Source organism: Aethalodelphis obliquidens, unplaced genomic scaffold, assembly GCF_003676395.1.
Source record: "Aethalodelphis obliquidens isolate GAN/ISIS:26980383/991018 unplaced genomic scaffold, ASM367639v1 scaffold111, whole genome shotgun sequence".
NCBI classification, from domain to species: Eukaryota; Metazoa; Chordata; class Mammalia; order Artiodactyla; family Delphinidae; genus Aethalodelphis; species Aethalodelphis obliquidens.
In genome coordinates, this window is record NW_020838055.1 from 1,605,364 (window position 1) to 1,627,480 (window position 22,117).

A 22,117-nucleotide genomic window follows, 5' to 3' on the forward strand; every position below is an offset into this window, starting at 1 on the left:
AGATGATAGGAAAGGTGGTACTGACCGTGGTTACGGGGCTGGTGGCAGTGATGGTGCTGATGTTGCCTTTGGTGGTAATGGTGCTGGTGGGGATGGCAATGCTGGTGGTAATACTGGAGGTGGTGGTGATGGTCACGGTGGTAATCGTGCTGGTGGAAACAGCACTGGTGGTGGTGATGGTAATGATGTTCTACCAGTTGTGATGGTGATGATGGTGGGTATACCGATGGTAATAGTAGTTAGTGCTCATGGGGGTAATGGTGGTGCTGCTGCTGCCGCTGCCGGTGGTATCGGTGGTATTGGCGGTGGGCGGCGTGGTTGTGTTGGTGGTGTTGGTTGTGGTGGTGATGGTGGTGGTGGTTACTGACAGAGGTACTAGTTGCAGTAATGGAAATGGAGGTGAAAGGGTGCTGTAGTGGGGGTGGGATGGGCAGGGCAGCTACCCAGGGATCAGACCCCTCAGCAGCTTGGATCCCCAATGCCAGAGGCACAAAGAGAACTTCAGGTTAGTCTTGGAGCCCCCTGGATTAGGGAAAACCCTAGTTGTCCTCCCTCAAGCCCCATCTCCCCAGGGCTACTTCTGCCCCAGCCTGCTCAGCCTTAGCTGCGGGTGGGGGAAGTTAGAGGAGCTGTAGGGGCCAGCAGCAAGCACGTGGGAATCTCTCCAGCAGTTCCCGGGCATTGGGTCCAGCTGAGATCTCAGGGTCCAACTCAGACGCCAGTGATCCGCGAAAGCACGGACACCCACAGACATGCAGGCTAATGAGCAACCGTATCACACACTCGCAGACACGCACACGCGGACCTTTGCCCAGAAACATAGGTACACATGCATGTTCACAGACACCTCAGGCTCACGTCCCAAATGTGCGTGCTGGACGATCCCCACGTGAGAATATACAGAGACAGGGGCACACACGAGTGCACACACCAGCCAGACAGCATTGTGCGCGGCCACTCAAGGCTGTGCCGCCACTCACACGCAAAGACGCGCACGCGCCTCTGCTAAGTGAAACCAGCAGAACCCAATCCCAGCCGAGCCAACTGGAGACTCCTTGGCCCTAGAAGCCCTTGCTGCTGCCACCGAGAGACTCGGTCAATTAACTTCTCCCTGCAGCGGTCTCCCTGACCCTCCCGGCGGCTGCCCGCCCCCACATAATGGGGCCCGCCCCTTCCCCCCACCTCCACCTCCCTCCCCTGCCTCCTCTGGGCTCTCCCACCCTCCAAAGCTCCGCTCAGACTGAAGGGACCGGGCCCTGACAGGGGATGTCTGAGGGGATGCAGCTCTGCCTGTTGGAGGTCTAAGGGAACCAGGCTCTGTCCTGGGGGTCTGCGGGGACATGGCCCTGACTTGGGGGTGAAGGTGGGGTCTGAGGGGATGCATTAACCTCTTGTGGGTCCCACTCATGGGAGTGGCTGGGCTTGGGCACACTGAGTTTTTCCCAGGGCGGGATGCTGCCTTTACCCCCTGACTTCCTTCCAACCCTAAGTCAGGGAAACAGAGGCTCAGAGTGAGTCCCATCTCACCCCCACCTCCGTGACGTTCCTGCTCCCTTCCTTAAAATGATGCCAGTGAATCCTCGTGGGTGGCAGCCAATACCCAGGGTGTACCTGCTGGAAGGAAAGAAAGGAAGGACATTCCAGGCAGAGGGAACAGCAGGAGCAAAGGCCGGTCCACATCATCAGAACACAGGGTCTACTTGGATGTAGGGAAACTTCCAGATAAGCAATGGATGTGGGTGACTCCCACCCACAGCCTGCACAGGAGTGCCCCGCCCAACCCAGACCACTTGCCAGCAATTTCTCCATCCTCTCCCTCTTGGGACCTCAAGGGTGGGAGGAGTTGAGGCACTCTCCATTCACGGGGAAAGCACTGACTGGGGAGAGGGCCAGGATGGAAATTGGTGACTCCCAAGGTCCCGAGGGCACTAGGACTTGAAGGAATCCAGGCCCTGTTTCTTTCCCCAGAGTTCACCACCCCTTATCCACCCCCTCTCCACCCAGGTCCCCAATAGACAGCCAGGATCCTGTGAGGATCCACCCTGGGACATTCCATCCCTTTCCCATGTACCCCTGGGGAACAGACTGGACAGAGAATATCAGTGGCTGCAGCCTATGGGGTTACTATCGGGCAAGCAGGGGACAGCACCCCTCCCCCTTTTTTCCCTATGGTGGGGCAGGCCCTTCCCCTTGAAGCCGAGGCTTCCCGTCTGTACAATGGAGCTACATAAGGCAGATTTCCCGCATTCTTTGGAAAGGGGGGGGGGAATCCCTCAAGGAGGTTGGGATAGTTGTGGAGTCTGCTGCTCTGCTGGGAAGTCCTGCCTGCAATCTGACCTTCGGCTTGGTAGGTGGATGCAGATGACGTCATGACCAAAGAGGAGCAGATCTTCTTGCTGCACCGTGCCCAGGCCCAATGTGAGAAGCGGCTCAAAGAAGTCCTGCAGAGGCCAGGTGGGGGCGGGGCTAAAGGAGGAGGGTCTGGGGGCAAGGTCAGGAGACAGAGGGGCCAGAGGAAGGTGGGAGTCCAGGATGCAGATCCAAGTGGCACCAAGGGAGGGTAGGTCCAGGTAAAGTGGGCCAGGCCAAAGTGAGGACCAAAAATGGGGTGAGTCAGGTGAGATTAAAGTCAGCAGGCTCAGAGATGCACTGAGCCTCCCCTCCCAGGGTGGGGATAGGAGGTTACGGAGGCAACTACTGACTGAATTACCTCGAACTGGTTTAGATCTAGTGAGGCACGCCACGATCAGGAGCACTGACGAGGGCTCCAGACCCCGCTGGAGTGGGCTGGGACAGCTTCCTGCAGGAGGAGGAGCTATCCAGTGCAGGTGCAGAAGGAAGAATAGGTCTTTGAAAAAGGCCCCCTGGGCAAAGGGCAAGGCAGAGGTGTCCAGGGTCAGGAGAATGGGGCTGGAAGGGGAGGAGAATAGAGGGATACGGATGGGTTTCTATGTCAGTCACATCCACTGTCCAGTAAAGGGTTCTTGATGGGGTAGGAAGGCTTCCTTCTACCAACACAGCATCTCCATGGGACCCCTGCCATGGTGAAGCTGGGAGGGGCACTCACCTGACCTCACAGCTCCTGCCCCAGTCTCAAGCTGGTCTCTTCCTTGAGTCCCTTTCCTGGAAGCGGAAATGGAGCTTCATTAGCAACCATCCAGGCCTCTGACTTCTGTCTGATTAATCTCCTCAACCTGGAAGAGGCCCAGACCCCACCTGACTGGCAGGGAAGACAGCTTCCTCCCCTGCGCTGGCCCTCAGACTGCTGGGAGGGGATGCTGATGTACACCCAGGACGCAAGCACACAGTGACGTACCCTGGAGCCCACAGACTTTGCTCCCCTTCACAGGGACTGACATGGTCTCTGCAGTCACAGCCCTGCCCACACTGGCCCCGCCGGTGGCTCCCTGCTCCCCTGCCCCAGTCACATCAGGGTCTGGGCAGTCCTGAACCCAGCCGTCTTTCTGGTTGTGGAAGCATGGAGGCACCTCCCTCTGCCCTCTTTGTTCACGATGGAGGCCTTCCCTTCCCACTCTACCTCATCCTGCTACCCCCACCCTACTGATGCCCCAGGGTGCAGGCAGGAAAATGGGCACAGCCATTCTATCCCAGCCCAGGGTGTCTGCACTCAGCTTCTCATTGTTGCCACAAACCCCGACATGGGAGGGCCAGGGGGCCTTGGCTTGGGCTGTAGCTGAAGGTTAGATAATGAGGAAGACTTTCAGCAAGGAAGAGAGACCTCAGGCATCTCTCCAGTGGAGGGAAAGGCCAGGCCCCATCTCAGATGGAGAGTCTCCAGGGTCCCTTGTGGAAGCTGTGAACCCCTTACTTGGGTATCCTAGGGCAGGGGATGGGGTAGGTGGGCTCATCTGTCTTCCCTTGACAACTGCATCTTGCTCTTGTCTTTCGTACCACCAGCTTCTCGACCTACACAGCGCTCTGGCCAGGATTCATTTTCACTGTTTCACCTCTGTTGACATCACCACTACTGTCTACTTTTGCCATGCGCCCCCTGGTGGGGCCTTCGCCTCCTGCGTGGGCTTTGGCTGTGACTCCTGGGTCAGACATTTCTGCCCGGATTTACCGCTCAACCCACTCACTAGTTGATCCCACACCTGAATTGTGTTCGTTACCATTTGAACCCCTTGTTTACAGTCTCCATGCCGACTGATTACTTCTGCACCTGGCAAGCACTTTACAGTTTGTAAAGCACGTCCCTACCTGTCATCAGCCTAGGTGTCAGCAGGGCAGGGGACAACCCCCATGGTACAAAGGGGGAGTCTGAGGCAGGAGGGTACCCTGGGTCTTCTGCTGTAGTGCTGTCAACAGCCATAACTGGCCTAATTTCTCCAGCTGACATAATGGAATCAGGCAAAGGATGGGCATCTGCATCCACATCAGGGAAGCCCAAGAAAGAGAAGGCATCTGGGAAGCTCTACCCTGAGTCTGAGGAGGACAAGGAGGTGTCCGCTGGCAGCAGGCACCGAGGTACGTCTGTGCTTCCATGCATCCATCTGAGACCGACTCGGACCCACTTGCCCCACGGCTCCACAGCCTTCATGTGAGCTCATGCTCCTCGGCTCTTGTAGGAGGGGAGGTGCTAGGAGGAGACTCAGCCCAGGGGGCAGAGTGTGGAGGGGGCAGGCAAGCTGGATGGACTAGGGCCCCCAGGAGATGTGGGCAGAGAATTTGACTGCACACCTCAGGGGTGGACCCAGGGCTGTGGCCCCTCCCATGGAGAGAGATGACAGAGAACCCAGGAGACAGAGGGGCAGGGAGAGGCTGGGAGAGACCCAGAGACAAAGAGAGGCAGGAAGAGACAGAGAGGGGACCAGGAGGCACACACTGGGACTGGGACTCAGGGTGTCATAGGAGGGTGCATCAAGACACATAGTGGGGTTGGCCATAGAGACAGAGCAGGACAGAAGGGCGGCTGTGAAGGGGTGGGGCCAGACAGTGGGACAAGGAGGGCAGAAGAGAAGAGGAGGGAGATGCGGGCTGCATTGTCCCTCAGGGAGGTAAGGAGAGACAAACGCAGAGCCCAGGCTGCAGCCACAGGGCCAGTTTGAACCGGCTGGGTGGGCAGCAGATTCCAGATGGGCCACATCTGGGAGGCTGTGGTCACCCTGTGGCTCCCCAGGGATCAGAGGGAATTGTGGGCCTGGCCAGGCGGGGCTGGGAATATGGTGCCCAGGACAGAGAGCCTTTCACCAAGCCGGGGTGGGTCTAGCCATCAAGGCAACCTTCCAGGGTGGCTGGAGAGTCCTGTGGTTGGAGCCCTGCAGGGGGAAGAAGGAAGCTGGGAGTGGAAAGTGGAAGATTCAGAGGCTGGAGACGCTCCAAGGTCACTTAGCATCTCTGCTGTGAGGCTGGAGCCCCAAAGTGGGATGTGTCTCCCTGCCTTGAATCCCACAGTTAGCACTTAGATTGGGGGGATTATATGTACCCCCACAAGTGGTCACCAGAGTCTCACAGCAGGTGCTCAGGGCGGGTCTTGGGCAGTGGTGGAAGTGCGTATCAATCCCAATTTCCCAATGAAGAAACTGAAGTGCAAAGAGAGTAGACACCTGCATGAGGTGGGCAGCTCTTCAGGAGTCCGGCTGGCACTGGAAACTAGACCTTCTTCCTCTAGTCCATGGTCCCTGGGCAAGGAGCACATAGGAAACATTCTCAGCTGAGGGACAGTTAGTCTGGGAACTTGCTCTTCTTTAGGGACACCTGGAAGGTGGGACCAAGAACAGAGAGAAAAGAGAGAGGCCTGGCTAGGGGCTGAGCACCAGAGGAGGGCAGGGCCCCGGGCTGTATGACCTTGGTAAATCACTCGCCTCTCTTGGCCTCCACCAGCCAATCTAGAAAATAGGACCATTACCAGCACCTGCATAGAGGGTCTGAGGGAATTCTATGAGGCCAGGTGGCTGTAGGGCACAGTAGGGAGTAAGGGCTCAATACATTCTCTCCAGAATGCTCCAGGCCTGAGTTCTCCAGTCTTGGGGCACACCTATCCCTGAGGGAGCCAGAGACCACAGGTGTGTTTATTCCTCTGGGTCACTAACCATGGATCTGACTGATGTCCCCCACCTGTTCTGTCTATCTCTGTGGTCACAGGGCGCCCCTGCCTGCCAGAGTGGGACCACATCCTGTGCTGGCCGCTGGGGGCACCAGGTGAGGTGGTGGCCATGCCCTGTCCCGACTACATTTATGACTTCAATCATAAAGGTAAGGCGGGCTGGAGTAGGGTGGGGACCACAGGGATGTCAGGACTTGGAGCTCAGGGCTTCAGTGGTGCCAGACCTCTCTGCCTGCCCTGACCCTCCTATGGACCTGCAGGCCATGCCTACCGTCGCTGTGACCGTAATGGCAGCTGGGAGCTGGTGCCAGGGCACAACCGGACATGGGCCAACTACAGCGAGTGTGTCAAGTTCCTGACCAATGAGACTCGTGAACGGGTGCGAGGCTTCCCCCTCCCTAACCTGACCCGTGTAAGGCCACCCCACTCCACTGGTGACCCCTGAACCTAGTCCTGACTCATCTAGCAACCTTAAAGTGGCCTCTGACCCTTAACCTGATGCTCACCCCAGTCCCAGGGCTCTGACAGTAACTCCCCACCTGCACAGGAGGTGTTTGACCGCCTGGGCATGATCTACACCGTGGGCTACTCCGTCTCGCTGGCCTCTCTCACCGTGGCTGTCCTCATCCTGGCCTACTTTAGGTGGGCGGGGCGAGGAGTGGGTCGGGGGTCTGGGGTGGGGAGGGGACGTGGTCGGGGAGGGGCCGAGGTGGGGGGCGTGGGGCGTGGCCAAGGGCGTGATTGGACCGGGCGGAGGCATAATGTCTCTCTTCCGCTCACTGTACCCCTGCACACCAAGCGCCGCTTCGTGCCCTCCCGCCGCGTGTCCCCGTGCCCCCACCCACGGTGTTGTCGCGCGCTCCGCAGGAGGCTGCACTGCACACGCAACTACATCCACATGCACCTGTTCCTGTCCTTCATGCTTCGCGCCGTGAGCATCTTCGTCAAGGACGCGGTGCTCTACTCCGGCGCCACGCTTGATGAGGCTGAGCGCCTCACGGAGGAAGAGCTGCGCGCCATCGCCCAGGCACCGCCGCCGCCCGCCGCCGCCGCCGGCTACGTGAGTGCCCCCTCCGGCGGCCCGCGCCCGCCCGGGGCCCCTAGCCACCAATGGCTTCGCGGGAGCCCCACCCACCCTGCGGCGCCTCTGCCCTCGCCCCCGCCTGTCTCCTGCAGCCACACGCTTCAGGCCACTCACACCCACCTCTCTGCGTGCATTGCACCTCTCAGCCCTGCTTCCAGGCCCTGTTGCCCAGAGCTTTGTGAGTGTTCCCCCTCCCCGCACTTTCATCAACACTCCTGCCTCGGCCCCGGACCACCAGTCACCCCACCTCTTCACCTTGATCCCCCACCCCCGTCGTCCGTGCCCTCCTGCCTGGGCAACATCGCCTCCACACACACCCCTCAGCCCCTGCCCTTGGTAGAGCCTGTCCCTTTCTCACCAGCTTGACTAGCACCTGTCGTATCTTACCAGCACCCCCTCCCACTGCCCATCCCTCAGCCCAGCCCAGCCCTCCCCAGATGCAGGTCCTGCTTTTTGGCTAACACCAGCTGGTCTCCTAGGTGGGCTGCCGGGTGACTGTGACCTTCTTCCTTTACTTCCTGGCTACCAACTACTACTGGATTCTGGTGGAGGGGCTGTACCTGCACAGTCTCATCTTCATGGCCTTCTTCTCAGAGAAGAAGTACCTCTGGGGCTTCACGATCTTCGGCTGGGGTACGCAGGCAGTGAGGTGCAAGCAGGGTGGGACCATGGGCAGCAGGGTCAGAGAGTGCCACTGAGGGGAAAGCACCCATACAGCGTATCCTGTGCCGGATGTGGGGCAGCAGGTGGTGAGCCCTCTGTGACTGACTGCCCCCCCCACCCCAAGCTCAGGGAACAGGGCTTGGCCAAGGGTTAGGGTTCACTTGGGGTTGTCTCAGCCTGGAGTTGGGGCTCACCTGGAGGCAGGTTCACCCGGGGTTGAGGCTCAGCTCAGGAGAGGGAGGGGGGGACTCTCAGGTCAAGATTCCACTCAGGATCAGAGTGGATCTTGGGTCAGAGGTCAGCCTGGGGCTGGAGTTGGAAGGCAGCTATTCTCACCACTGTATCACCACTGCTGGGGCTGGAGTTGGGATCTGGAACGCTCCCTCCACCCTGAGCCCCACTTCTCCACCAGTCCCCACGCTGCATGGAGCTGTCCATGCTTCTGCCACCCTGCCCACAGGGTCCATGGCCCAGAACTGCAGGCCTTGGCTCTAGCATCATCTAGGCTTCAGCAGCTCCTCTGCAGAATGGGTTGCTGGGGTTCTGCACTCCTCCCCCCACAGGCTGTGGGATCGAGTTACCAATAATTGTCCATTATTGTTGGCAGCTCCAGAGCTTGGCCAGGCTCCGGGGCAACTGGCCAGACTGCAGAAGGGTAGGCTGGGTGGCTGGAGCCCTCCCTGCGCTCAGCACCTAGAGGCCCTCAACAGCCATAGCCTCCCTGCCCTTTGGTGGACACTCTGACCTTGACCTCATCCATGGCAAGCCCCAGAGTTGCAGGCTGATGTGGGCTCTGGGGCTAGAGGGTATCAGTGTGGGCGAGAAGCACACAGATAGGGGAACACAGAGAACTTTGTGGCACAGGAATGTCACAGCTCCTTTCCTTGCATAAACCCAGGTCATGCCCTGCCCTTCCCAAGGGTACCCTGGGCCTAGAATGAAGTGTGTGGGGGCAGAGGGTGGGGATTTGGGCTCATTCCTAGAGGCAAAACTCACTCAGAGGTACCATGTGCCATCTGAGCTGGCTTGGGCCTGGGCACACTGAGATTTCCCTGTAGCCCTTTATCCATCCTGGAACAACAGCACACCCTATCCAGCCTCATCCACGGGGCTAGGACTTTGTAAAGGGTGGCAGTGCTGGAATAGAAAACCCGTGATGATAAGCTCCCTCCCTCACAGGGAACCCCTAGCCCAGAGCAGCACCCTTTAGGGGAGGGGAGGGCAGAATGGACTGGGTGTGGATAAATTAGTGATACCTTATTCACCAAGTGCCCAGCAGGAGTGCATGTGTGGTACAAGATGCGGAACCAAGATGAGGGCAGAGGGCTGAACAGGGTCGTGAGGGCTGGAGCCCTGAGGGGAGGCTGTGCGGACAGCAGGGCAGCACATGCAAGAGTAGGGCTCTGTCACCAATTAGCCCATGTGCCCAGGGTGAGGGGGGTCAGGGACAATGGTGGGCTAAGCTGGGGGTCACCAGGGATGAGGGGAATGGGACTGGCAAGGTGGGCTGAGGAGAGAGACATCATGGACAGTCCCTCACACACTGTCTCCCTCTGTGCCCACAGGTCTGCCTGCCATCTTCGTGGCTGTGTGGGTCAGTGTGAGAGCCACCCTGGCAAACACCGGGTATGTCCAGGTGGAGAAGTGGGCAGGAGGCTCTGACACAGGCCAGAAACACCCCTGCTACCCTCTTTCTCTGTAGAGCACGTGAGGGGCACCTCCTGTACCCTGGCCCTGAGTGGCCCAGTTTCGGGAGTTTTCAATTCAGCTTCAAGCTGGGTACCCGCTCAGGGTCAGCGGAGGCTACTTCAGAAGGGACCTCTGAGGGTGGCCTCAGGCCTGGCCATATATGACACTCCCCTGTCCTGTGCTCTTGGTGGGAGTCGGGGGACAGCTAATGTCGGAGCAGACCAGCTCTGGAGCCTCCCTGTGCTCCAGATTGGCTCAGGTTGGGAACGGCAGGGGGTGGGGGCTGATGCCTCAACCTCCCCCAGGTGCTGGGACTTGAGCTCCGGGAACAAGAAGTGGATCATCCAGGTGCCCATCCTGGCCTCCATTGTGGTAAGCAGGGGTGGCCACAGAGCTGGGTCGGGGTATGGACCGTGGGTCCCAGTGACCAGCCCCTGACAGGGACCTATAGAGGCTTCCCTGGACCCCAGGGTTGGAGCCACAAGGCCCAAGAAGCAGCTGATCCCCACCCGAGTCCACATGGGGAAACCAAGGGCCTAAGGAGCCACCTGGAGACACAGTGGCAGAGCAGAGCCTGAGCAGGGTCATGGGTCCCAGAGTCCTTGCCCCTCTCTGCTAGGGTGCAGCCTCGAGACGCAGCCCTCCCTCACTCCCACAGCTCAACTTCATCCTCTTCATCAACATTGTCCGGGTCCTCGCCACCAAGCTGCGGGAGACAAACGCTGGCCGGTGTGACACGCGGCAGCAGTACCGGTGAGCCACACCCACCATGCCCAGGCTCCTCAGAATTCAGGGGTCATCCAACACCAGCACCATGTACAAAAGCAGACAGAGGCTCCACGAATGAGCCTGTCTCAAGGAAGGACTCAGCTCCTGACTCCCTTGCTGGCCCTGCCAGCAGTGATGGGATCTTGCCTGGCTTCTGGGGGCACCCCAAAGCCAGGCTGGGCCTCTTGGCGCTAGGCCCTGCACTAGAGCTGGGGTCTGGGCAGGACAAACCCAGACTTCTCCTCAGAGAGCTGGTCGCAGGGAGTCTGAGAGACAGGTGGGCAGTGGGTGGCCTTGAGAAGGCGGAAGCTTGACTGAAACCTGAGGAGGGACCTTGGGATACCGAGGTAAGGCCACGGGGGAGTGGGGGAGTGCCTGCAGAGGGACCAGCAGGTGCAAAGGGCCCTGGGACAGGGTGACATAACTTATGGTCCACTCTGGGACACCTCAGAATCAAGGGGCCCTGTTAACACTTTGCTGAGAAAACAAAGTGTCATTGGCTCAGGTGAACTGGGTTCCCCCACTGGCTGCCAGAGCCTCGGGCCTTTTAGTGGCTTCTGGAGCCTGGGGTTGGCAGGTCGGGGTACACAGCGCCTGTTGAGGGGGAAGTGGCTCCACCCTGACCCCCCTGCCCTGCTGGCCCAGGAAGCTGCTCAAATCCACACTGGTGCTCATGCCGCTCTTTGGCGTCCACTACATCGTCTTCATGGCCACGCCATACACCGAGGTCTCAGGGACGCTCTGGCAAGTCCAGATGCACTACGAGATGCTCTTCAACTCCTTCCAGGTGCGCAGCCCTGTCTGAGGGTGAGGGGCGGGTGGGGTTGGGAAGGCTGCTTCCACCCTCTCCAGATGCAGCTCTGGGCCCTGACCCAGTACCCTCTCTCCACAGGGATTTTTTGTCGCCATCATATACTGTTTCTGCAACGGCGAGGTAAGCGGTGGGCCACGCTGGGGCAAGGCAGGAAGGACGCAGAAGTGCCGGGGGAGGGTGGGTGGAATTTCCTGGTGGTCCGGTGGTTAGGACTCCGTGCTTCCATTGCAGGGGTCCCGGGTTCGATCCCCGGTCGGGGAACTAAGATCCCACAAGCCGCAAGGTGCAGCCAAAAATAAAAAAAATTTTTTTAATTAAAAAATGAAAAAGAAGTTCCGGGGGTTCCCGAGTCCTGTCCCTTCATTCTTCTGCCTGGTTCTTACTCTGTTCCTCCAAGAACATCCCTGAGGACGTTCTGAAGGCAGAGAGAAGTCTTTCCAGATGATTCAGGCTGAGGATGCGCTAGGATTTGTGGGCAAAGCCAAGTTATCTTCCCAGCCCCACGGTTGAATCGGTTGAATCGTCTGTCATCCAGATTGAACACTCATCCACCCTTGGGGTCATTTGAGCTTTCTAGATTCTGGGTGTGTCAACTGCCTGCAGCCAGGCGCCATGTTCTGAGAATGACGGGATTCTTCTTGGCCTTGAAATTTTCCAGTAACAGCCTGCGCCTCTTTACATTCAGTGCTGAGTGTTGCAGGGGCAGGGATGGGGGCACCGCTGGGGTTGGGGACATGTGGCAGAGGGGTTAGGGGCACACCTGACCACCCACCCTCCTCCTGCCATCCCAGGTACAGGCTGAGATCAAGAAATCCTGGAGCCGCTGGACATTGGCACTGGACTTCAAGCGCAAGGCACGCAGCGGGAGCAGCAGCTACAGCTACGGTCCAATGGTGTCTCACACGAGTGTGACCAATGTAGGGCCCCGCACGGGACTTGGCCTGCCCCTCAGCCCCCGCCTGCTGCCTGCTACCACAGCCAATGGCCACCCCCAGCTGCCCGGCCACACCAAGCCAGGGTGCCCAGCCCTTCAGACCACACCACCTGCCGTGGCCGCTCCTAAGGACGATGGGTTCCTCAACGGCTCCTGCTCGGGGCTGGATGAGGAGGCGTCTGCACCAGACAGGCCACCTGTCCTATTGCAGGAGGAATGGGAGACAGTCATGTGATTGGGGACCCGAGGGTTGGACCTGTGGACATAAGGGTGGACAAGCGGACCAAGAGACAGGTTGTTGGACAGTTGCCCACTCAGGACCGGGGCTGGGAGGATAAAATAGGAAAAAAAAAAAAAAAGGAAAAGGAAGCAGCGTGTGGCTTCCTGTGGTCTGAACTGGGCACCTATTCCAGGAGGGGAGGAGCTGGGAGCCATGGGGGTGTTCTTGGTCTTACCTCAGGAGGGGGTCTAGGAACCATGGGCCAGTCCCTGGGGGGTCGGGACCCAGCCCGGCAGAAAGGGCCTGAGAGAGGCCCCTGTCTAAGCCTAGAGAAGCTCAGGTTTGCTGGGTCATCAGCACCCCAGTGGCCCCATGCAGGAGGAGGGCCCCAGCCTTTCCCTGTCTCCAGCTGTCACCTCGGCTGCTCCCTGCACTTGTACACAGGCTCCACGGGCACCCAAGCTGCCTTTGGCCCAGGCTGAGTCCACAGACCTACTCACCCTGAAACACTCATATTGGCCACCTCTAGGACAGAGCTATGTCTTCCTTTCAGACTGGGTGCCCCCCAGGACAGAGTGGAGCCTCTCCTCTCAAACTGGATTTCCTCTAGAACATGGTTTAACCTCTTCCCACAGACTGAGGACCTCTTCCCCCCCATGACAGGGCTGTGTTTACTCCTCAGACTGGATACCCCCAGGACAGAGCTGTGTTCACCCTTCAGACTGTCCCCCCCACAGAACAGCGCTCTGCTCACCCCTCACGCAGACCAGGCACCCCCCAGGACAGGGCTATACTCACCCCTCAGACTTGTTACTACCTTCCCTTTAGATGAACCCCCAAGACAGAGCTGTGCTTTCCCTTTGAACTAAATGCCCCCAAGACATGCTGGGTACCCCCCTCAGGTTTGGTGATCCCAAGCAGGGCAAGGTTCCCCCATATCCACTTGGATACCTCCTCCCCAAGGGCTGGCCCTCCTTCCTCAGGATTTTTGCACCCAGTCCAAGGCCAGGCCTCCCCCTTTAGACTGGGCAGCATTTGCCCCCTTGACTGGATGTCCAGGATAGGACTGGACCTCTTACATCAGTCTAAGCTCCTAGTCCAGGACAAGGTCTCCTCCCTTAGACCTGGAGCTCCTGGGCCAGGGCCAGCCCCCCCACTCAGAGAGACCCTGAGCCCCACCTGGGCCATCCAGGTGTTGGCAGAGGAAGTGGGAGCCCTCAGAGGGCCTGGCAGGCAGTCAGGACCCTGTTTGCCTTGAACAGGGGCTGGAGCCAGGTAGTCATTTCTCCCTTCAAGGCCTCACAGCCCAGCCAAGCCGCAGGGAACACGTAAACACCAGCCGAGCCGGGCGGCAGGCAGGCAGGGAGGAGGAGCCCAGAAGACCCTGACTCATCAGCCTCCTTGGCCACGGCGTCTGGACACCTCATGGTGCTGCTCTAGATTCCAAGTCAGGCCAGTAAGATGAGCTCCAGCTCCCACCTGTCTTGGGCATGAAGATAGGCCCGGCCTTTTCTGGCCTGTCTCCCCGCAGCCCAGGCTGAGGACCTCTGAAGACCCATGGAAGGAATGTACCCTGCTGGGGGCTCCTAGAACACAGGCCAGGCTTCAAGAGGAAGCTTCAGCTCAGAGCAGGATCGAGAGGGTCCAGGGGTCCAGGGTCATAGAAGAGAGGCCTCTAATGACCCACAACATGCCAGCCTGTGGAGAAGTGGGGCCCATGTGTCAGCGGAGAGTGAGCAGGCTTTGACAGTCCACTCCCATTACCACTCAACCTGGGGTGGAGGTAGGACAGAGGACAGAATGAGGGGAAAGGGGACTGAGTTCCCTGGAAGATGAAAGGGACAAGACCCAGTCCAGCGGTCTGATCAGAGCCTTGTTCAGACAGTTTGTGAGGGAAAATGGACCTTCCTTGGGGGAAGAAGGGGACACAACCCTGCTCTGAGGGCGGGTAAGGAGATATAGAACTTCCATGGGTGTTTGAGGGGACAGAGCTCTACTCTGAGGGTACAGGAGGGGACAATGAACCTCCTGAGGGGGTCTCAGGGGACACAGTTCTGCTCCGAGGGTACCTGAGGGGACAAAGCTTGCCCTGTGTAGTCTGAGACACAATCCTTTCCTGAGGGCACATGATGGGACATGGACCTTCTGTGGGGGTCTGAGGAGACACAGCTCTGCTCCAAGGGCGCATGAGGGGACATGGACCTTCCATCATAATCTGAGGGGACTCAGCTTTGCTCCGAAGGTGCGTGAGGGGACAAGAACTGCCCTGTATGGTCTGAGAAGAAACCATCCTTCCCTGAGGGCACGTGAGGGGACATGGACCCTCCGTGGGGCTCTCAGGGGACACAGCTCTGTTCCAAGGGCATGTAAGGGGACATTAAACTACCTAAGGGGATCAGAGGGGACGCAGCTTCACTCCGAGGGCGTGTGAGGGGTCTCTGGACCTCCTGCGGGGGTCTGTGGGGACACAGCTCTGCTCCAAGGGTGCGTGAGGGGACATTGGGCCTCCTGAGCGGGTCTGAGGGGACACAGCTCTGCTCCAAGGGCACGTGAGGGGACCACGAACAACCTGAGTGGGTCTGAGGGGACACAGCTCTGCTCTGAGGGTGTGTTAGCAGACATTGAACTTCCTGAGGGGGTCGTAAGGGACACAGCTCTGCTCCAGGGTGCGTGAGGGGACATTGGACCTCCTGAGTGAGTCTGAGGGTACACAGCTCTGCTTCGAGAGTGCGTGAGGGGACATTGAACATCCTGAGGTGGTGTGAGGGGACATAGCTCTACTCTGACGGCGTGTGAGGGGACATTGAACCGCCCGAGGGGGTCTGAGGGGACACACCCTGCTCCGAGGGCTTTAGAGGGGACACTGAACTTTCTGAGGGGGTCTGAGAGAACACAGCTCTGCTCCGAGGGTGCGTGAGGGGACACTGGACCTCCTGAGTGGGTCTGAGGGGACACAGCTCTGCTCCAAGGGCATGCAAGGGGATATTGAACCACCTGAGGTGATCAGAGGGGACACAGCTTTGCTCTGAGGGCATGTGAGGGGATTCTGGACCCCCTGCGGGGGTCTAAGGTGAAACAGCTCTGCCCTGCGGGCATGTGAGGAGACATTGGACTTCGTGCTTGGGTCTGAGGGGACACACCTCTGCTCCGAGGGCGCATGAGGACAGGACCTGCCCTGTGTGGTCTGAGGAGACACAATCCTTCCCTGAGGGCACATGAAGGGACATCGACCTTCCCTGGGGGTCTGAGGGGACATAGCTCTGCTCCGAGGGCACCTGAGGGGACATTGAATCTCCTGAGGGGGTCTCAGGGGACACAGCTCTGCTGCAAGGGTGAGTGAGGGGACATAGACTTTCCGTGTGGTCTGAGGGGACACAGCTCTGCTCCGAGGGTGCGTGAGGGGACATTGGCCCTCCTGAGGGACATGTGGGGACAAAACTCTACTCCGAGGGTGGGTGATGGGACATGGACCTTCCGTGTGGGTCTGAGGGGACACAGCTCTGCTCCGAGAGTACGTGAAGGGACATTGGACCTCCTGAGCAGTCTGTGGAGACACAGATCTACTCCGAGGGCAGGTGAGGGGAAACGGACCCTCCGTGGGGGTCTGAGGGAACACTGCTCTGCCCCAAGGGCATGTGAGGGGACACTGGACCTCCTTAGGGAGTCTGAAGGGACACAGCTCTGCTCCGAGGGCAGGTGAGGGGAATTTGGACTTCCTGAGGGGGTCTGAGGAGACACTTTCTGCTCCGAGGGCATGACAGGTGACATTGGACCTCCTGAAGAGGTCTGAGTGGAAACAGCTCGGTTCTGAGGGCACGTGAGGGGACATGGACCGTCCTTGCGGGTCTGCGGGGACACAGCTCTGTTCCAATGGCGCGTGACGGGACAATGGAGAACTGAGGGGATCTGAGGGTACACAGCTCTGCTCCAAGGGCATGTGAGGGCATAAGACCTGCCCTGTGTGGTCTGAGGAGACAGAAGCCTTCCCTGAGGGCACGCGAAGGGACATGGACCCTCTGTGGGGGTCTCAGGGGACACAGCTCTGCTTCAAGGGCATGTAAGGGGACATTGAACCACCTGAGGGGATTAGAGGGGACACAGCTCTGCTCCGAGGGCATGTGAGGGGACGTTGAATCTCCTGAGTGGGTCTGAGGGGACAAGCTCTGCTCTGTTTGTGCGTGAGGGGACATGAACCTCCCGATGGGGCCTGAGGGGACAGCTGTGCCAGAGGGCAAGTGAGGGGACATGGACCTTTTGAGGGGGTCTGAGGAGACACAGCTCTGCTCCAAGGGCATGTGAGGAGAGAAGGCCTGCCCTGTGCGGCCTGGAGACACAATCCTTCCCTGAGGGCACCTGAAGGGACATCGACCTTCCGTGAGGGTCTGAGGGGACATAGCTCTGCTCTGAGGGCATATGAGGGGACATTTGAGCTCCTAAGGGGGTCTCAGGGGACACAGCTCTGCTCCAAGGGTGAGTGAGGGGACATGGACCTTTCATGTGGTCTGAGGGGACACAGCTCTGCTCCGAGGGTGCAAGAGGGGACAAGACTTGCCTTGTGTGGTCTGAGGAGACACAATCCTTCCCTGATGGCACGTGAGGGACATGGACCTCCACGGGGAGTCTGAGGGGACTCAGCTCTGCTCCAACGGTGCGTGAGGGGCAAGACCTGCCCTGTGTGGTGTGGAGACACCATCCTTCCCTGAGGGCACATGAAGGGACAAGGAGCCGTTGGGGTGGGAAACACTGCGGGGACACAGCCCTACACTGAGGGTGCTTGTGGGCATGGACTTCCTGAGGGCTCTGAGGGGAAAAAGCAGCGCTCTGAGAGTGCTTGATGGGGCACAGACCTTCTGTGGGGGTCAGCAGGGACACAGCTCTGCTCTGAGGGCACATGAAGTGACGTGACCCTGCCCCAGGGGGTCTGAGTGATACAGTTTTGCTCCTAGGGGGTGTGAGGGGTCATGGACCTGCCGGGGGGGGGGGGGGGGGGGGTGGTCTGAGGGGGTGCAGTCCTGCTCTGAGGGTACTAGAGGGGACGTGGACCATCCATCCATCAGGGGTCCTAACAGGGTCCTGGCTCTGCCTTCATTTTTAGAAGTGAGGTCTGGCTGTGGGGACCCGGTCAGAGGGTGCTGGGTCAGTGGCTCTCATTGAGCACTGGGACACACAGGCTGGACTGTGTTCAGCTATAACCCTGTTGTCTCCTCAGCCAGCCCCAGAATGATCCCAGCCCGAGGCTCCCACGGCCAACTGAAACAAGCCTTGCCTGGGGCAGAGGAGCCTCCTCTTGGGCAGCGTAGGGGACTCTAGAGCCAGACAGGGGTCTGGGCCCTGGCTGGCTTCCCGTGTTTGCTGTGTGATCCAGGGCAAGCTGCCTTCCCTCTCTGAGCCTCAGCTTCACCTCTGAGGTCAGGCTCCTGTCTAGGTCTCTTGGCCTGTGTGGTCTCAGTACCCCGACCTGCTCCCTGGTGGGCCCCCAGGCTAGCTCTTGGCTGCCTGGACAAGGACTTTACCTTTCCCTTGGGCAGACCTGGGGCCCTCAGCACTGAAGGCCAGGACATCCCCAGGTGAGAGGCTCCCTCCTTCTTCGGCATCCCGGTCATGCAGGCAGTGGGGCCAAGAGGGTGGGTGTGGATCCTGGGCATCTCCTTCCCATCCAAAGGCTGGGGGTCAGGAAAGGGGCCAGGGTCTGGGAGGCAGAAAATTGTATCCCAGGCCTAAAACCATCCCTTCGGGCCTCAGCCTTCCATCTGGGCGTGAAAGGAGGGAAGGTGGGGCCCTTCGTGTGCCTGAATTAATTATGCCCCTGCCACCTGCAGCATCTGTTTTAGGCGGGTAGAGAGGAGAGTTTCAACGCCCCCAAAGGCTTCCTGACTGGAAGGCCTGATGGTTCTCAGTCCCAGTTCACAGACTGCAGGGTGGGGACACGGCCAGCGGTTCTGGCAGGGGACTCTGTTGATGGACAGCCCCATGGGGCTCCTGTTGGCTTTGCTTCCCAATGGCGAGGAGGAGGGGACGAGGCCAGGCTGGGAGGACGGGGTTCTGGGCATGGGACGCCGGGCTTGTGACCACTGCAAGCTCCCTTCTCAGAGCTTCAGTACCTGTGGCTCCAGACTCCAGGCCCTGGTGCACGAGGCCCTCCGCCTGCTCCTCTCCACTCCCCACGCGGTGCTCTCCAGTCAGCCCTCCTTGGGGGCCTCTGCCCCAGCACCCTTTTCCTGCTGCAGCACGTATGAGCCAGGGGACGGCCTTGGTGTGAACCACGTCCTGGCCCTGCCCAGAGGCGAAACTGTCAGGCTACCTGCCCCCAACAAGCGCACCCCAACCAGTGAGATAGAGAGGTGTGCTGTGTGTCTGTTGTTATGTGTATGTGTTTGTATATATGCTTATTTGCATTTGCGTGTGTTTGTTTGTATATGTGCCTAGTTATATGTATCTGCTGTGTCTATTCGTACTGTCAGTTTGTAGTTCTATTTGTATCCTGTGTCTGTGTGTTGGTAATGTGCTCATGTTTGTAATATGTATCTGTGTGTCCACTTGCATGTGTGTCTTTTGGTGTGTCTGTGTGCGTGACTGTACTGTGTGTGTACCAATATGTCTGTTTGTATTTATTGGTATGTCTGTGTATATGTGTGTGTCTATTTGTGTGTGTGTGTCTGTGTGGACCCGTGGTCTGAGAACGCCGCCTGTGGGTGGAATTTGGCCCAGAGACATGTTTGGTTTGGCCCTCATAGTATTTTCAACATCTTGAGCCAACATTTAAAAATCAGGATATTTCACATAAAAATTCAGCTTTTCAGTTTCTTTTAAAAATTCAGAAGCCCTGGCAGCCTCGGGCCTGCGTTCCCATGAGGCCACTCTCCTCCAGAGCTGCTCAGAGGCTGCCTCGTCCTCCCACCCTCCACAGCCTCACCACTTTTCTCGCCCAGCAGCACCTTGAGGATGACTGAGTTTGTGATCCCAGAGTGTGTGGTCATGACTGAGTGTAAGCCTCGTTGCCAGGGAGTGTGTGCACGAGTGTATGGGACGAGTTCATGTGTGTGTGTGTAGGGGGGAGGGTGTGTGTGCGCATAAATCCATTTTGCAATGGGGGGCGTGTACACGTGAATGCGTGTGTGCATATGAGGTCAATCTGTGTCAGTGGGCTGAGCGCATGTGTGAATGTGTGCGTGTGTGCATTAGGCAAATGTGAGTGTGTGGGGGACATGTGAGTGCCTGCATGTGTGTAGGGCATCTGTGCGTGCGGAGGTTTAGGTATGTGAATGCATGCGTTTGCAGGTGTGTGTGCGTGGGGTTTGTGTGGACATATTTGTGGCCATGTGGAGTGTGTGAGCCACTGCGGTCTGAGCATGCTCTGCACAGGAGCTTCTTTCGGCCTTTGAGGGGGAATCGGATTCCGGGCTTCTGGCTGGGCCACCTTGTGGGATTTATTTCTGTCTCAGTGCCGACCAGAGCCCTGAGTAATGGGAACATTTTAAGAAAACCAGTAAATACATAGAGAAAGGGCAGGCTGGCCGGGAAATAGGCTGGACACCCCTGCCCAGCCCACAGCTGCCAGAGGCCCTGAGTCCAGGCCTAAGGCAGGGAGGGAAGCAGCCCTAGAACCCAGCATGCTCAACCACTGTGCTCTATGGATACCCACTTCTGCCCATCCAGTGGGTGAGTCCCCTACACCACCTGGATGGCCCCTGGATCTAGGCATCTTTGCAGCTTGGCTCTGAGCAACAGATGCTCACGACAGGCCCAGGGGGTGCCATGTCAGACCTGGCCCAGGGGCTAAGGGGACCTGACCCTCCAGGTGGGGCCCCTTTCCCAGCCAGGCTACAGTGGGTCCACATCCCTGAGTATTCGGTCCACACACGTCTCACACATACGTAGACCTTCCCTCGGGAGGGATGAGGCTGCCTGTGACCTGGCAGGGTTGGTGCTCCCCACAGGGTTGGGAGGGTACGCAATACACTCCACTTGGAGCCCACACACCCGAAAGTGCCTGGTGCCTGGAACCTGCGGAAGGCTGGTGTCGGTGGGGCGGAGTGGAGGGTTCTGTTGCTCCCCAGGACATGGCCACCACTGTTCTGGGTTTCAGGCTGACTGAGCCCCACTCCCGGGATCACCTCTGATATCAGCCCCTTAAATGACACAGGCCCCACGGGAAAGGATGGGGTGCTTCCTCTGGTGGGGTGAGGTTCCTTACAGAAGATCCACTTCAGCAGCGGGAAAAGCAGGCTATGCTGACCCACACTCCCCCTGCAGGGGCCCTGGGTCGGTGTCTTCTGCTGCCCCCCAGTGGCCGTGTGTGGGCAACAGGGGAAATAAAGGCTACACGGAGATTCTTATCCATAAAGGTCTGCTGGCTGAATAGAATTGCTGGGCTCTTGGCCCTAGATCCCCACCACTCACTACCCCGCACTGTGAGGCCCAGTGAGATGGTTTGGGGAAAGCCAAGTCTTTTAGACTGGTCTGAGGAAAGGAACGTGGCTCCTAGCACAGATCCCGAGACCACCTGGAAGGTCAGCTCCTGGAGAGCAGGGCAACGTCAGGTTTACAGCTGCATCCTCAGCCCCTGGAACAGTGTCCAGCACAAGGTGGATACTCAGGAAACAGGATGAATTAATGCCTGAATCCCCAGCTCCTGTAAGGGTGCTGCAGCAGGCCCCAGATGCAGCTCAGAGCCCCATGGAGAGGTCACCTGAAGGTGAGCAGGAGTCTCGCACACTGAAGGCCAGGGGTGGGGAAGAGCAGCATGAAACCCCAACAGGGGACTTGGCCTGGACGATGCCTTGGGCTTGAGGATGCACAGGTAGAGTCCAGGGGACTTGATTTGCCCAAACTGGTCACCTTCACACAATTCACCGGCAGCCCACTGGGCTAGACAGAATTTTCCCTTGTAACTTTAGGGGCTGTGCCTCTCTGTGACCCTGTGTCTGCGATTCCTCACCGTGTTACAGGCCCTATACCAGCCCGGATGTCCACCTGGCCCCTAGGGTCCTGTCCCTGCAATCCCAGGTATGACTTCCTCCCAGCCCTCGTGCTGCCTTCCCTCTTACCCAGAGGCATCAAGCGTTGAGTCTCTGGGCCAGCAGGCCCTGTACTCCTGTCCTCTGCTTGGCAAAGGGGTATCCATGCTGTTGCCGAACATTTCAAACCTGACACCTCTCCTGAGATGACCCAGAGGCCAGATGTCCTCGAGGATTTCAAGCAGGAAGAGGGGCCTGGAGTGTTGGGAGGTCAGGGCTGTCCTGGAGGAGTGCCTGGTGAGCCGGGTAGCAGTGGGCACACCGGGGCTCCATCCACAGAGCTGGGCACTGCCACTTGGCCCATTTCTTCAGCCCTATGACAAAGGGGCTGCTGGGGCCTGAGAGTCTGTTGCTGGGGCCTGTCCCTCCAATCAAGAGTACTGTATTATTCTAGGTAGGAGTCCTTTATCAGATATGGGGTTTGCAAGTATTTTCTTAGTCAGCAGATTTTCTCTTCATCCTTTTAACAGGGTCTTTGTTGGAGCAAAAGCTTTTCATTTTGGTTGTCAAATCTGCCCTTTTTTTTCTTTATGAATTGTGCTCTCTCATGTCTAAGAACGCTCTTCACCAAGCTCTAGGTCCTGAAGGTTTTCTCCTATAATCCACTTTAATTTTTGTATAAGGTCTGAAGTGTAGGTTGGGGTTCCTTTTTGGGACCTTTGGATGGATATCCAATCACTCCAGCACAATTTACTGAAGACTGTCCTTCCTCCATTGAGCTCATTTTGCACCTTTGCCAAAAATTAGTGAGCCATACCTATGTGGGGCTACTTCTGAGTTCTCTGTATTCTTCCATTGATCTATGTGCCTACTTTTCCACCAATACCACCATCTTGATTACTGTAGCTGTATAATAAGTCT

General features: G+C 58.3%; 2 protein-coding genes and 1 long non-coding RNA gene across 5 annotated transcripts in view; 1 reads left to right on the forward strand and 2 right to left on the reverse strand.

The window, feature by feature from the left end:
• Window positions 1-7,085, reverse strand: part of LOC113615021 (uncharacterized) — a 7,978-nt gene extending 893 nt beyond the window's left edge. Inside the window, exons 1-4 of one of the 2 annotated variants that reach the window (XR_003430825.1) lie at window positions 6,972-7,085; window positions 6,607-6,700; window positions 5,568-5,642; window positions 26-3,123 (exon numbers count right to left, since the gene is read on the reverse strand). This is a non-coding gene — a long non-coding RNA (uncharacterized LOC113615021). Of the gene's footprint in view, window positions 1-25; window positions 3,124-5,567; window positions 5,643-6,606; window positions 6,704-6,971 lie in introns of both variants that reach the window. The other variant, XR_003430824.1, reaches the window with a different exon arrangement.
• Window positions 1-12,389, forward strand: part of PTH1R (parathyroid hormone 1 receptor) — a 21,888-nt gene extending 9,499 nt beyond the window's left edge. Inside the window, exons 3-15 of the mRNA XM_027096960.1 lie at window positions 2,352-2,454; window positions 4,354-4,488; window positions 6,106-6,216; window positions 6,328-6,446; window positions 6,615-6,709; window positions 6,935-7,127; window positions 7,631-7,784; window positions 9,380-9,440; window positions 9,809-9,875; window positions 10,162-10,256; window positions 10,917-11,058; window positions 11,164-11,205; window positions 11,877-12,389. Coding sequence (XP_026952761.1) covers window positions 2,352-2,454; window positions 4,354-4,488; window positions 6,106-6,216; window positions 6,328-6,446; window positions 6,615-6,709; window positions 6,935-7,127; window positions 7,631-7,784; window positions 9,380-9,440; window positions 9,809-9,875; window positions 10,162-10,256; window positions 10,917-11,058; window positions 11,164-11,205; window positions 11,877-12,254 — 1,695 coding nt within the window. The 3' untranslated portion in view covers window positions 12,255-12,389. The remainder of the gene's footprint in view (window positions 1-2,351; window positions 2,455-4,353; window positions 4,489-6,105; window positions 6,217-6,327; window positions 6,447-6,614; window positions 6,710-6,934; window positions 7,128-7,630; window positions 7,785-9,379; window positions 9,441-9,808; window positions 9,876-10,161; window positions 10,257-10,916; window positions 11,059-11,163; window positions 11,206-11,876) is intronic.
• The window catches only part of CCDC12 (coiled-coil domain containing 12), a 64,784-nt gene continuing 54,796 nt past the window's right edge, over window positions 12,130-22,117 (reverse strand). The window contains exons 8-9 of one of the 2 annotated variants that reach the window (XR_003430822.1): window positions 16,792-16,938; window positions 12,130-12,221 (exon numbers count right to left, since the gene is read on the reverse strand). Coding sequence is in view for 1 of the 2 variants with exons in the window: in XM_027096965.1 (XP_026952766.1) it covers window positions 17,910-17,928; window positions 18,341-18,512 (191 nt within the window). In the remaining variant the exon portion in view is untranslated. Of the gene's footprint in view, window positions 12,222-16,791; window positions 16,939-17,752; window positions 17,929-18,340; window positions 18,513-22,117 lie in introns of those variants that run through there. The other variant, XM_027096965.1, reaches the window with a different exon arrangement.